Raw genomic sequence first — 13,105 nt, forward strand, 5'->3', positions numbered from 1 at the left:
CTTCTTGGGAAAAATATCTCCGCTTGCTTTTGGACGACGACTCTTCTTTTTTGGAACAATCGATCGGTTCTCGTAGGAGAATTTCACTTTCAACCAAAACGACGCCATTGTGTCACCACTTTTTGGTTTTGCTGATGTGGATCGCCGATTCAGATTGTGGTGGTGGTCCAGTCCAAAAAAGATCGTGCAAATGGTGACCCTACCCCGGTAGGAGACTTTTTGACGCGAAGAAAAAGAAGCTCACCAGCCTCCGGGAGGATTGCGGACCTTGAGAGCTGTCAAGAATTTTGGGCTTCCGAAAGAACAATAAATTTGGGGCGTTAAATGGATGCGACGGCCCAAGAAAAGGGGTTCGTCGGGGGCCTCCGCTTGATGGCCTTGGCGGATTCTCTGAAACTGAATGGGTTTCCGCAGCAGTATAACTTGGCTGGACTTCTCCTGACCAGAAGCAGCGGAAGAGTGGCTCGCCATGCCATTTATTCCTTGGAAGAAGTTGTGATCCAATCGGACTAAAGTCGGTGCCTTTTCAAATCGGAAACAATATCTTATTCACTGCAGCGATCCTAGTAGTCCGCTTCGAGAGGTGTTTTGACAGTTCACCCTTTTTTAAATTCAAACTAGGGGGGCTACATGAGGCGTAACGTAATGTTTTTGACATCACAGATTAATGCCAAACTGCTGCGCCTCTGTCAAAACGTTTACGGGTCGGCCGAGGCGTAAACCCGAGCGTAAATACATTTTGCATACGCTTTGCTTACAAACAGAGGATAATTTAAGTTCTTATTTGCTGGTATAGCAACAAAATCGAAAAAAAAAACAAAAAATATTCAGAAATCAATTTGTTTCTCTTCTACTTCTATTTTCTCGGACCAAAAACACGAACGTAAACACGTTTGACACTTCGTGATTTAATACAAGCTTTACTAAATTAAGTTCCAGACGTTCATTAGCAATATTTTGGCTAACAAATTTTCGTTTAACAAGAGCTAAGAAGAACAGCCCACAAAAGTGTTCCCAACATTAAACAATTATTAAAAGAAGTCCAGGAAGGATGCAAAAGTATGAAATGAAAACATGGTCCAATAAATAATAAATCGTTCTATTCTTCGAGGTACAGCTAGATTACTACCGAATGTAAACGTAGCAGTCTTTAAGATCTCCTCTAATGTCAGGGCTCAACAAAAATGTTGTATTTGTCAACCCTTTTTGTCTATTACTTCAGATGCAAAAAGGAACCACCACGTCCATTGTTCAGAGCACACATTATGCAACGGCCAGAAATGGCCAGAACGTGGCCAAGGAACGATTCCCGATGACGACGGAGCCGGTGATGAAATGATCCCCCGGTGCGCTATTCGTCCTGTCCACTGAGAAGAGCTGAGATCGCTGGGCGCTCCAATTGGAAGCTATTGCATCGCGTCAAAGCGTGTTCGCAGGGTTCGAAATTGGCACCATTGTGCTTCAATTCTATCGCAATAACTAAGCGCGGTCGGAACGAACATTCAGTGTCCACCAGTAATCACGAGGGTCACGAATGTACCACCAGCCCGTACCTGGGACATAGCGATCCGACCGAACCGTTCGCGCTTATCTTTTGCGCCAGCTCCTCCACGAACAGAACTAGAGCCTCACGGCGAACAGTTGAGTTTCACATCTCAAAAAGGGATTTTCCTCTCTGGGGAACGTTTAACTCGTTCTCGAGGAGATAGCCTTGACGCGGTGTGGCCCATATACGATCAGCGGTGCAGCGGTTGTTCCGGCGATAGAAACAACACACAGGGGATGGGGCCGAAGAAAAGAAAGCCACCAACCCGGTTGCCTTATTCGGCGGGGGGGACCCTGGAATCGACTCGCTCGAGATCCGAAGAAGCCAAAGCCTCTGAAGCCCCCCCAACACCGGGCCGAGTCCAATTTGCCTCCAGGCTTCGGACAGAGTAGTGTCCGAACGGTTCGGTTAGACGACGCCGGTCAATAGCCAGGAAGATGGCGTCTCAGGTGTACGTCCGATACGAGCAGGCCTTTTGACGTCCCCCACCCAGACGGCACTCGCTCCTCGTTTGGACCCACCATCTTGAGATGATGAGGCCCCTGTCATGATGGGAAGAGCCCCACATTCGCTTCGCTCTCGCCCGCGTTCGACATTCTTGCTCGCCACCGAATGGTCAGTTTTCTCCGGTACTCGATCCGGATCCTTGTCCCGCATCGCCACCCGACCTCCCGAAGCTGACCGGCCGAGTTTATACGGTTTGCCTGGTTCTCGGCCACAGCGCCTTCGGGCATGTGCTTTCGCGAAAGTACGGAGGAACTCTTCCACCTTTCGATCAAAACAGAACAAAAGGGAAGACACCGGGGGCGAAGAGGTTCGGAGTCAATCATTATTCCACGCACGCGGCCAAGCCAGCCGCGGGTCCGTGTTGTGGTGTGCCAGCGGAAGGGTCGTCATGGTCGCGCCTCAGGTCGGCGGCCCGTGGCCATTCGAAAGCATTAGCATCCCAAAACGATGATAGAAGCTAATGAAATCGCCGGCCGCCCCGGTTTGCGAAACCTCCCGTCCGTGCCGCCGTCTCTCTGGACCTCAAGGAGCTAACTGTAAAAGCTCGTGCTACTTATTTCAAAAGCACGCCAATTTATGTTGTGGCGCCTTTTGCGTGGAGAGCGGTGCTCCACTTGAAATGGGCCCGCGGATCGGATGGGATGACCCTAGGAGGTTCCGGAGGCGGAAGGGGCGTTTTATCGCTACAGATTGGATGTTCTGATGCCAAACTAGAGGGACCGACCAGGGACCGGATCCGGTTGGTTGCCATTTTTTTGATGTTTCCAGGAATCGGCCCAACTCGGCGGCGGCGAGAGCTCGAAGTGCTTTATTTTATAGTTCCCAGTTTTCGGCAGGTAACCTTGAGAAAACACATGATCACCCGGGGGGAGAGCTTTCCAACCGTGGAATGGCACAAATGGCGGTTAATTGTTCTTGCCGTTGATCATCATCCCTCCCGTGAAGAACCTCCTTTTTCGCTGACACACAAACCGAAGCCGCGAAGAAGAACAAAAGAAACAAACGTGAATAACCTGTTTCTACGCCAACAACCAGTGGTCCAAAACCGCCGTCCATTTCGCTACCTTAACCACGTTTTGTTATCAAACCCGATCCGCCGAGCCAGAAACCGCTTGGGAAACTTTCCCAATAGCGGGGACCTCTCGGGGGGAGGTCCGAGAATTGATCCGAGTTCGATTGTTTTATCAGATTTTATTCCACCTACTCTCGTTCCGCCGTCAAGGATAACCGGTGGTGTCCGTCTATGGCCACCACGGCCATCACGGCCAGCGCCCAGCCCAGCTAATTAACGAGCGCGGCGAGCCCGATCGCACGAATCATCCGCTCCGATGGCCATTTCCAAGTCGCCAAGTCGGCGACGAAAAGGGTTTGTACCGAAAAGGGATACCTGAACGGACTTGGAAGACACGGCCCCGCAACCGGTGCTCTGGCTGGCCATCGATAAATCACCATTTGTTCGGCCCCAATTTGGACGAAAAGGACGCTGTGCCTATGGCCTTCTCTATGTTTCGTGGCTGTCTCGAAACTGTCACACGTGGAACCCCCGTCAACAGAGGGCGCCACAAGAAAGCTGAAGTCCATTCTAGCTGTGGGCCATCTAGGGTTGCCACTGGCCACCGTCACTCAAAGAACACCGTTAACGTACGCGCGCGATTTCTAGCGGATTTCCTAGTTGCGCCGCCACACGATATGGAAACTTGCTCCGCCAGCAGCCACCAGGCCGCGGGATTCTTCGCGGGCTGCCTCTCAAAGCTTGAACCTGATCCCGCGCTCGTCCTCGTCGTCGTTCTTCCGCCGCACATGGCGGGTTGTTGCAGGAATGTGGTTGCGCGCGGATTGTTGCTCACGATGTCGTTGAACTGATGGACGGGCGGTGGCAGGCCCTGGGGCGGGTGGACAGGGAGAGCAAAAACATGATCAAACGGCCCCCATGATCACCACCACAGAGTGCTCGGTCACGATTCGATCACCTGTGCGAGAAGCTTCAAGAAGCAGCAACGCGTATGACTCATGCGCCGCGCGTGAAGTCATCGGCTTTTACCCAAAATGAGCAGGACCGGAGCCGTTCGTGTGGGGCCATTTTCGGTAGAGAAGATGTCGTAACACCACTCCCCCGGGAGGTTCTAATGTTGACGGCCCCTGTGCGATAACCTGCGGCCCCGAAGACTGCGCCTGACCATTGACCGCCGCAGGCGACGGCCACAATACCCACAGCTAAAGTCGGCCGTTGAGATGATGCCCACAGAGAGTGGCCACCTCAATGGCCATCATTCGCCGGGTTCTGCAACCTGTGACGAATCGTACGAAAAGATTGTCCGCCGTTGACGTTGCCACCGTGAGTCGATCGTAAGGGCAACGCGGAAGATGGATCGTTTGGGCGATCATGGCCCCCGAGGGCTCTCTCTGCCAGTGTGCGAGAAGCCCCCGGGTCAAGATGATGGATGTTGATCGGAGAAGGCTCGTCAACTCGGGGCTCGCGGGTCGAGATGATGATGCACTTTCTTCCGAGCCGCCCGGCCGAGAAGCCGAACGTTGAAGTGCCTCCCGCAGGGCAAGGTGCTATCGTAACGCGGCCGGGCGCAGTTCCCGCTCCCTAGCTAAGGGTTAGCTAAAACGCAGTTTTCGAAACCAAAACCCAGCTACTAAGAGTCGGACCAGTCGGGCCGGGCGTTGCGCACCGTTAATCTCGGCCGCGGCTATAATTCTTTCCATCTTTGTCCGAAGGACTAGAGCCCGGCGATGGAAGATTGCGCTGCGCACGGCAGATGAACACGGGCCGATTCCCCAAACGCGTTCGTTTGTCCGTCGTCCGTTTGATAGTATCGTCGCCGGACCTGTAGCCGGACCACCGTAAAGGGCCGTTTTTAACGCTCCGTTGCGAAACTGTCCCGGCAGACTGAGACTGCGCCCCCGGCCTCGGCATTTGGAAATTTGTACCTATAGTTTATGGGTCACAAGCCCCCCGAAGCTTTCGACCGGGTTGGTCGGATAATCAGCGGACCTTTGACCACGGAATAGCGGGGAGTGGAGTGCCCGGATCTTCCGAAGTCCAGTTCGATATAAATATTGAAGCGGTGTGCACTGAAAGGGGGTTTTGCCGGTGCTTTCAACTACGCCCAAATTCCTGTGCGCCGACCCCGATATCTGGTCGGCGCATCTTCCGTTTTCCAGTGTTAATTTATTCCTACGTTCCGAGGGCAGAGCGCATCGTCGAGCAAACGAAACCGACCACACAGACCCTCGCTCGATCAACCCATGTAGGTCAGCAACATGTTTTAATCATTTCGAAGGTGGAAAGAAACCAACGGAGACATCGACAGAGAGAGGTCAAACCGAGAGAGGGTTCCTGGACAACCGATTGCCCGACTCGGAACTAGGACGGCTGCAATTCCTGGTTCCACACAGGAAGTCCAGTGGGGCGATAAAAGTGACGCCTCAAAAGTCGTCACTGGACACGGCGGGACGGATGGTCATGGTTTCACTTTTTTCTTTTCGCGCACTGATCCACGATTGTCTTCTGGGCGAGCAAGAAGTCACGTCACGTGGCTACACAACCCGTACACGGCATCGCAATTAAGGGATGCGTTTAAAATGCGATAATTAACGGCGGTCGGTCGCGGCCAGTCCATGTCCATGTCCAATGGAGAGGGAGCTGTGGCTGTGGGGCACTTTCATTTCGCGGTTTCCAGTGGCGGACACAGGGACGGGCGACAGGCGTCACAAGACAGACCTGAGGAGAAAGGAATCACTGATGATCGTGGCACCTCGACGACCGCTGTCCATCAACCGACCACACAACCTGTTCACCGCTCCCCCTGGGCTACCCGGTTAAGGGGAACCACACGTTAGTGCCTCACCAATTGGGTATGCAAAATGTCCGCAGCAACGAATAAGGGGCCGGGGCGGCCCCAAACCAGGGCTGAGCGATGAGACATAAACTAAAATCGGCGACTTGTGGACGACGCCATCGCATATTAACCAGAATTGGGTCACCAGCTTATGAATGCCTCATCGCCGCAAAAAAAGCCGGAGAGGATTCGTATCCGAGAGGGACAAGGCAAACCTGTTCCTCCGCGAGCTCTGGGTGTAGATAAGTCCAGCCGAGAGGTCAGTTAAGACCGATGACTGCTGATAATCGATGTTGTGTTCCCGTGGGTTCCCTGAAGGAATCGTGAACCGACATGGGTCCCTTCATGGGTCGCCAGTATCTCTTACTTCCAGCTGACAGCCCGTTACCTGACACAATTTGGATAGCAGCCACACGGGCCGGGAACGTTTCGGACGTTCCGTGACTTTTGGCCATCGCTGAGAGAACGGGAGATTTTTGGCCACCGATAGTGGCGGGGCGAAGGATGCTGAGCCCGTCGGAGCGGAGAGTTCGGTGTCAAAGTCGTGACACCGAATCGTAAACGGTGAGCATTGCGTTGCGTGTCGAGCCGTGTAGCTCACGACGATGGCCATGGCGGCAACAAATAATCGATCGGCATCATGAGGCAAGAAATTATGCGTTTACGCACCACCACTCGGACCGAGCTATCGTCCGTGTGGGGCCATAACTCTGGCGTAATCGGAACGCAAAGTGTGGGAACCGGCGGCCATTGATTCGTCGGCGCCGGTCTCTCCCAGATCGGGTTTCTTTTCGCTTTCGATGACCCGCCACGGGCCACGTATCGGAATCGCCCTCCGAAACGGCCGTCTGCAGCCTTCATTCTGGATTCAGCCTGTCCATAACAAAGATCCGACCGCCGCCGTATCCGGAAAGGGAGGCAAATTTGAATTCAGTTTCAGTTTCTGCGCTGTGACGTGGTCCAATAAATTCATCTATCGTTCGCACGCGGCCCATTTTCGGGAACTCACGATTCACACATTGCGCGGCCCCCGGCCTTTTGGCGCTTCTGTTTCGCGGGTTTCTGATGTTCTCATCCACGGATGACCTAATAGCGTTCCGTGGACCGCCTAAATTCTTCCCAGAGCTCTTCCGGGTCGAACCGGCTCTCCAGTATTAGTCGGTACCGGAGACCGGTCGGATACATCGGTCTGGACCAACACAGTCTCTCCAGAGGCTTCCATTAATCACTCCTCACTCCGGTGGTAGCATTCGGGCGGTAGCAATTCCCGTTGTCTGCGGCCGTCAGCCAGACAACGGATCATTCCGTTCGGGAGAGACTGGGAAGGGGCGGGGCTGGTTGTGCAATTTATGTAGCCGACTCTGGCCGTCTGGCTGGCCACTTGCACCGGAGCGCGATTCGGAGCAACCCCCACGCACTCGCAACCGAGTTCTTCCGCCGCACGGTAGCTGAGCACCGATCGGACGGGGTGTTCCACGATCGATCGCAACTGTCGAAGTGATTAGAGGCATCGGAAAGGCAAAGTGCGAACTTGGCCGTAGATCCGACCCCGTTGGAACCGGCGGGCGGGAGAGCTCGATGATTAATCGTCGGTGTGGCCAATATGCGATCATGATATCCGAGTCCGACACACGGAACCGGGGGCCAGGATAGAAAATGCACCACCGTTGCGCAGTGCCAAGCGTAGGCCGTAAAGACACCCTCCTGCACCACGGGAACCGTGGGCCGCCCACCTGCCAAGGGCTGCGCTTAGGCAACATGTGCTGATCGTACGAAAGTAGTGAGCGAGCGACCGAGCGGGCACGAATGGCGGTGTCTACCGCAAAGGGAAGACTACTTTCCGGACACTCTAAAAAAAAAGGGTTACCGAGAGTCCTTCAAAAAATTTACCATTCAACTCCACAGCGACTTCCAACAAATGGCCGTCCAATTTATGGGCCGTGTATTCAAAGTTCCCCTGCCCGGATCCCGAAACGAGCCAATCGATCCGAACGACTCACGGGCGTGGACGATATCGAGTCGATGCGGACAGTTTGACAGTTTACGCGACTTCCGTTCCGAGATTGAAATGAGAAACCGCGCGGCCGCGCACACTAACGGGTTTATCGCTGACAGACCCGGCCCGACCCGGTCCAGGACGGCAGCTCAGCAAATTTGACGTCATCATTCGACTCGTCGGAACCGCGCGCTGTTTCCTTATTAGCCGTCGGTGGGTGAACGAAGAAGCAGAAGAAAGAAAAAAAACAAACCTTGGCCTTGGGCGGGGAGGGTGGTTAGCTTTCGATCCGCGCCATCACCGCAGACTCGGCTCGGTTAGGTTCGGTTCTAGTTTTTCGTCCCACAGTCCCCGTCCCGGAGAGCACTGATTTCGATTAAATGAATTCAATTAACAGCGCAACCCCGCGGGGCCCCCGTGTCCGCGGACAGGACCGAAACACACACGCAGCAGAGTGGGGCAAGAAGGAAGAAATATATTAAAAATAATTTCCATTATTAACCACACGCGTTGCGCGGTCCTTTGCCGAAACGGTTGTGGTCGGGATCGGGCGGACCGCCGCTAATGGATCGATGATCGCGAGGAGTTTTTCGACTGTCCAGCGATCGACGAGTTTGAACGGAGCTCTATCAGCATGTGCGCCGCGCACGATCACGATCTTTTTATGATCTTTTTGTCAATCAGCGTGCCCCATGTTTCTGGATGCGCGCGATCCCCGAACGGTCATTATCAGTGAGGTTCGACGGGTTCGAAATTCGGACGAGAATGTACTCCGTGGTCGAGAGTAGTGCTGCTGTGTGTTGATAGTGGCCGCCGTGCCCATTTCGAGAGCGTTCGAGTACTTCCGCCCGAGCGTTGAGTGTACTGGCGCGGCCCTAAAATTAATTAAAATGGATTACAAGCACTTTGCTTGTTTCGTTGTTTGTTCGCCATCATTTTATCGCCCAATCGCCGGCCCGAACGAGGGAAATCGGAATAACCGTGCAGAGCGAGGTGCAGCCACCAGCTGGACCGCGAATTTCTCCCAAAACACGGCACGGCATTTGCGAGATAGTTTTAGGAGACCCAAAAGAACCGCTTGGACCGCCATGGACGGCAGGAAAATCTAGCTTTTGGTCTAATGGAATGATAAAGACATGTACGGCGCGCGATGCCCGAGTGAGGCCATCCTTTCCGGAGGGGGGTGCCAGTCATTTGGTAAACAGTTCAATGGCCCGCCGGAGTCACGTTGGAAGCGTCTTAAGGTATTTCAAATTAAAACAAGCCAGAAAAAGACTAAACTCAGAGTGCGCTTTGAGTGCTTCTGTCCCATCGCCTACCATCCCCCATTTCGGTAGCGTCTCAATCAGGGCGCCGCCCTCCGTGGATTCACCGGCTCTCCGCAAGATGAAGGGCGCTCTTATCGTCCATTACCGTGTGTCTTGCGTGGAGCCCTGCCGTGGGCCTCACAACACCCGAACCGTTTTATTTTTCTTCCCCGCCGACAAATATGCGTCCGCCGCGCTCGATATCGTCCCGAGGCGCAAAGGCCATCTCCAACTCCGACTCCGGCCCCCATAAGTCAACCACCAACCCAACCGTCGGGTTCACTTTGCTCAATTTATTTACTTTTACCACACTTTGGCCAGCGTTTGGGGCGTACTGCACGCGCGCTTCGGGTATCGTTTATCTTAAAAGAGTCAATCTCGTCCCGGACCTCGAGGAACCCCGAGGCAGGAGGAGTCCAGTGATCTGCGCCGCGCAGTTTCACTTCACGCCGGGCATCTTGTCGCTCACGGAAAGGGCGGTAGCCGCCGGTGTCGGAGATAAGGACGAAAAATACCAAAACCCCACCGGGGCCAAGAGTCCGGTAAAGCACACATAGCACACAGAGTTACGGAGTGGGTGCCTTTTCAAAGATCACTTCGAAGGTAAGTTGGTGGTGGGCCGCTTTTCTCCGGAGCAGTGTCCCTATTGTTTCGGGCAGCTGTGGCGGTGCCACTTAAATGTCAATACGGGCCCCCCGTCAGCCAGCTCGCCGAACGCCGTGCTGGAAGTGATCGGACAAACAAACCGACAAGCCGCGGGCGGGATATTTTCTCCCAAATAACGGCGCAGTAGAAAATGCTTCCCTCTACTCCGCGCAGCGGCTGGCGGTGTTTATATTTGCGCAAGAAATAAACTTCAGCTTGCCGCCCGAAAAGTAAGATGTCGGATGAGGCTGCTGATGCGCGCCGACGACGGGGCGACGGGAAGGAAGAAAGTACTGTTAGTGCCTGTGGTTCACACTGGACCCGGCGCGGTGAGTTTGACTTTCTCGCCACCAAAGTCACCACCAACTACTGCGTAGCTTCTTCCACGCAGTGGGCCGATCGTAAACAGCAGTACAACCCGCGTCCGTTATGCCCCAGCCTCTCGCAGAGAAACATGTGCTGCGATCACCGCCAGAGGCACGTGATGCATCCCGCGCAGCTACGGACTTCTGGTGCAGCGCACGATGGGCAATGTTTTCGGTTGTTATTTTTACTCCCCAAAGAGCGATGGAAGTACTATTTTTGAGTGAAAGTTCGCTAAGCAGCATTATTATTATAAAGACGCTCGTTATAACCGATGCACCTTATGAACCGCGCGATCGTCTGGAACCACACAAGCATTGCGGCTGGCAATTATTCTAATGAATTCACAATACACTAGACATTGCACAAAAAAGAGGCCCGAAGCCGCCTGGTTTTCTGCGTCTACTCAGGCACGCTAGTAACAAAGGGGCCGCAAGAAGAATAAGGCTTCTGTGGGCATCGGTCTCAAAACAAGTGCCCACCGCAACCGTGCTTCTCGTAACTTTGTTAAAAAAAATTAACAAATGAAAAACGTTTAACCATAACAATTGGTTATCGTCTTGTGGCGGCGGCGGCGTGGCCCGAAACGTGGGCGAAAGAGAAAGCATAAGGAGCGATACATAAAAACGAAGAACCGATAGCGACCGACCGCGAGTCCCGGGAGAGGCACACACCAAAAAGACCTGGCCAGAAATGGGACGCAAAGAAAAGGCTCGAAAGAACACAAGGGACGACGACGGGGGGTGAGGGTCCTCCCCTTCCCGGCGCGCAGAGACCACCGAAGAGACTCCCGCCAGGTTTATGCCCTCGCCTCGTGTGGCCATGAAATAATTTTACGGCAATCTTTCCACGTTCTCCCATTTGGCCGGGTGGTGGTGGTACCATTTTAGCCCCGTTCTTCCAAATTAGAACCTTTCGAGGTGTACTGCACCCGCGAGGAGTTACGGACCAAAGGTGTGTTGGCGTGTGGTGCTGGCGTGCCCGGATGCTGGATCCCGGATCCCGCTTAAAGGTTAGTTGGTGCAACAGGGACTTACCTTTCGTGTGTGACGTGTTATGATGCTCGGCCGATGCACCGGCCAGCAGCGACGGACACCAGCACAGGGCGATCGACGCCAACAGTAGCACCAGCGGAGCGGTGCCCATGATCTGTCTCGCTTCTTCGTTGCCGGGCAGGTTCAAGGGAACGGTGCTGCGGATCGCACCCGATTGCCCCCTGCCGTTCCGGTTCTTCAATCCTAGCACCTTCTTCGCAGACAGTGTTGAGCTCAAGCCGGCCCCGGCCAGATTCTGCCGATGGTGGGCTTCTCGAGCAAACTCCCAGAGGCTGATAATGCACCGACCGACGGCTGGATTGATCGTCCTGATTGCGTATTATGACAACGGCGAACCCAAACACACTGAACCTGTTGCCTTCGCCGATCACGAACTGGGGCAGCAGTACCGCAGATTAGGTTTACTCACAAACAGGAACCGAGCGGCTCTTTTCTGTCTCGCCCCTCACGGCACGTTTCCCATCGAAAGGGAATTCAATTCAATTGGTTCTTTCTCCGCGGCCACGGGTTTTCCGGTTTCGCTTTTTCCTACCGTACACCAACCCGGGTGCTTTCGGAGTTTTCTGCCGAAAAATCAAAACAAGTGGGAACTGCTCTTTCGGGTTCCGGGATAATTTCGAAATGAAGCCCGCACCCGGCCACGGCGATGGGGAAATGGTAGACGAAGAAAATTGCCCCGTGGTAATAATCAGCTTCCTTTCGGCGCTTTACACTTTCGATGCTCACTTCATCTGCAACCCCAGATTCCTGTGGCGCCAAACTCACTAGGATGACCACCGGAGGTCCACTGTTCCACCAGTCGATCGGATTCGTCACCACTCGCCGATCTTTCGAAGAATCCTTTCTGCGAATGATCACCGGTCACTAAGAAATAGACGCAGTAGGCGTGAAACAGGACTCTTCACATCCGACGGACAATTTCACGCTGCACTTCTAGCCACCCATCTTCCAGCTGCGGCTACCTTGCGATACTTCGGCCAATACTAATTTGATATAAACACATTTCGTGCGACTAACTGCGCGGCCTGCAGACAAACTGTCGCCCAGCGGGGAGGTTCCGGGCCAATAAAGCGGTCGGTCGCGCGGTTCTTGGCACCATGTGTTGTAGGGGGGGTTTCGGCCTCGAATCCGGTTGCCTATTTGGCGCGCGAGCACGTTTCGAGACAAGAACGATAACGATAGGGCGCAAACCTCGTGCCACACTCGATTGACGAATTTTTGGCTGATTATCAACCAGCGGCGGGTCGTTTTTCCTTTTTGTTTTGCTGGACGAAGATTAGCGCACGACGATCAGTTCACGCACAAAAATTCGCGTATGGAGCGCACCGTCAGAGAAAGCGAGAAGGGCGCGAAATCACGTAAACAGATAATAGAAGCGGGGATTTTCGTGAAACGGTGTGCGAAGCGCCAAAAACACCGCTCACGGAAAGGGGTGGTCGTTTTTCTTCACCGTTTGAAATGCCGATCCTCACATCGCGATCAAGTTGAGCCCAAGTTTGCTGGTCACACAATTTCTCGTACCGTTTCTTTACAGCGTTACATTTAGGAATTACAGTTTGGTGTGGTACAAAACCCGCGAAGAAACTGCGAAAAACTGAAACTCACAAGTCCGAGCTCGGAATCGCGCTTTTTCGTACGGTGGGTCCGAAGCAAAAATCCGTTGTTTTGTTGTTATTATCTTGATTACAGAGATTTTGAGCCTGAAGCTTCTTCCATCTCTTTTTGCAGGTTTGTAGGTTTATTGTTTTGAATGGTATTGTACGCACCTACGAATGACTTCGCAAAAGTTGGAAAAGGTGCGCGTTATACACGGAAAAATACGGTACTTTCAACCCGAA

The 13,105-nt window shown here is 53.6% G+C and overlaps 1 protein-coding gene across 1 annotated transcript in view; it reads right to left on the bottom strand.

Annotated features, from left to right (window-relative positions):
* LOC131209815 (uncharacterized) overlaps positions 1–11,723 on the bottom strand; it is a 32,039-nt gene extending 20,316 nt beyond the window's left edge. Inside the window, exon 1 of the mRNA XM_058202959.1 lies at positions 11,250–11,723. Coding sequence (XP_058058942.1) covers positions 11,250–11,358 — 109 coding nt within the window. The 5' untranslated portion in view covers positions 11,359–11,723. The remainder of the gene's footprint in view (positions 1–11,249) is intronic.
* Positions 11,724–13,105: the final 1,382 nt, after the last annotated feature.

The sequence above is a fragment of the Anopheles bellator genome, chromosome 2, assembly GCF_943735745.2.
Source record: "Anopheles bellator chromosome 2, idAnoBellAS_SP24_06.2, whole genome shotgun sequence".
Lineage (NCBI taxonomy): Eukaryota > Metazoa > Arthropoda > Insecta > Diptera > Culicidae > Anopheles > Anopheles bellator.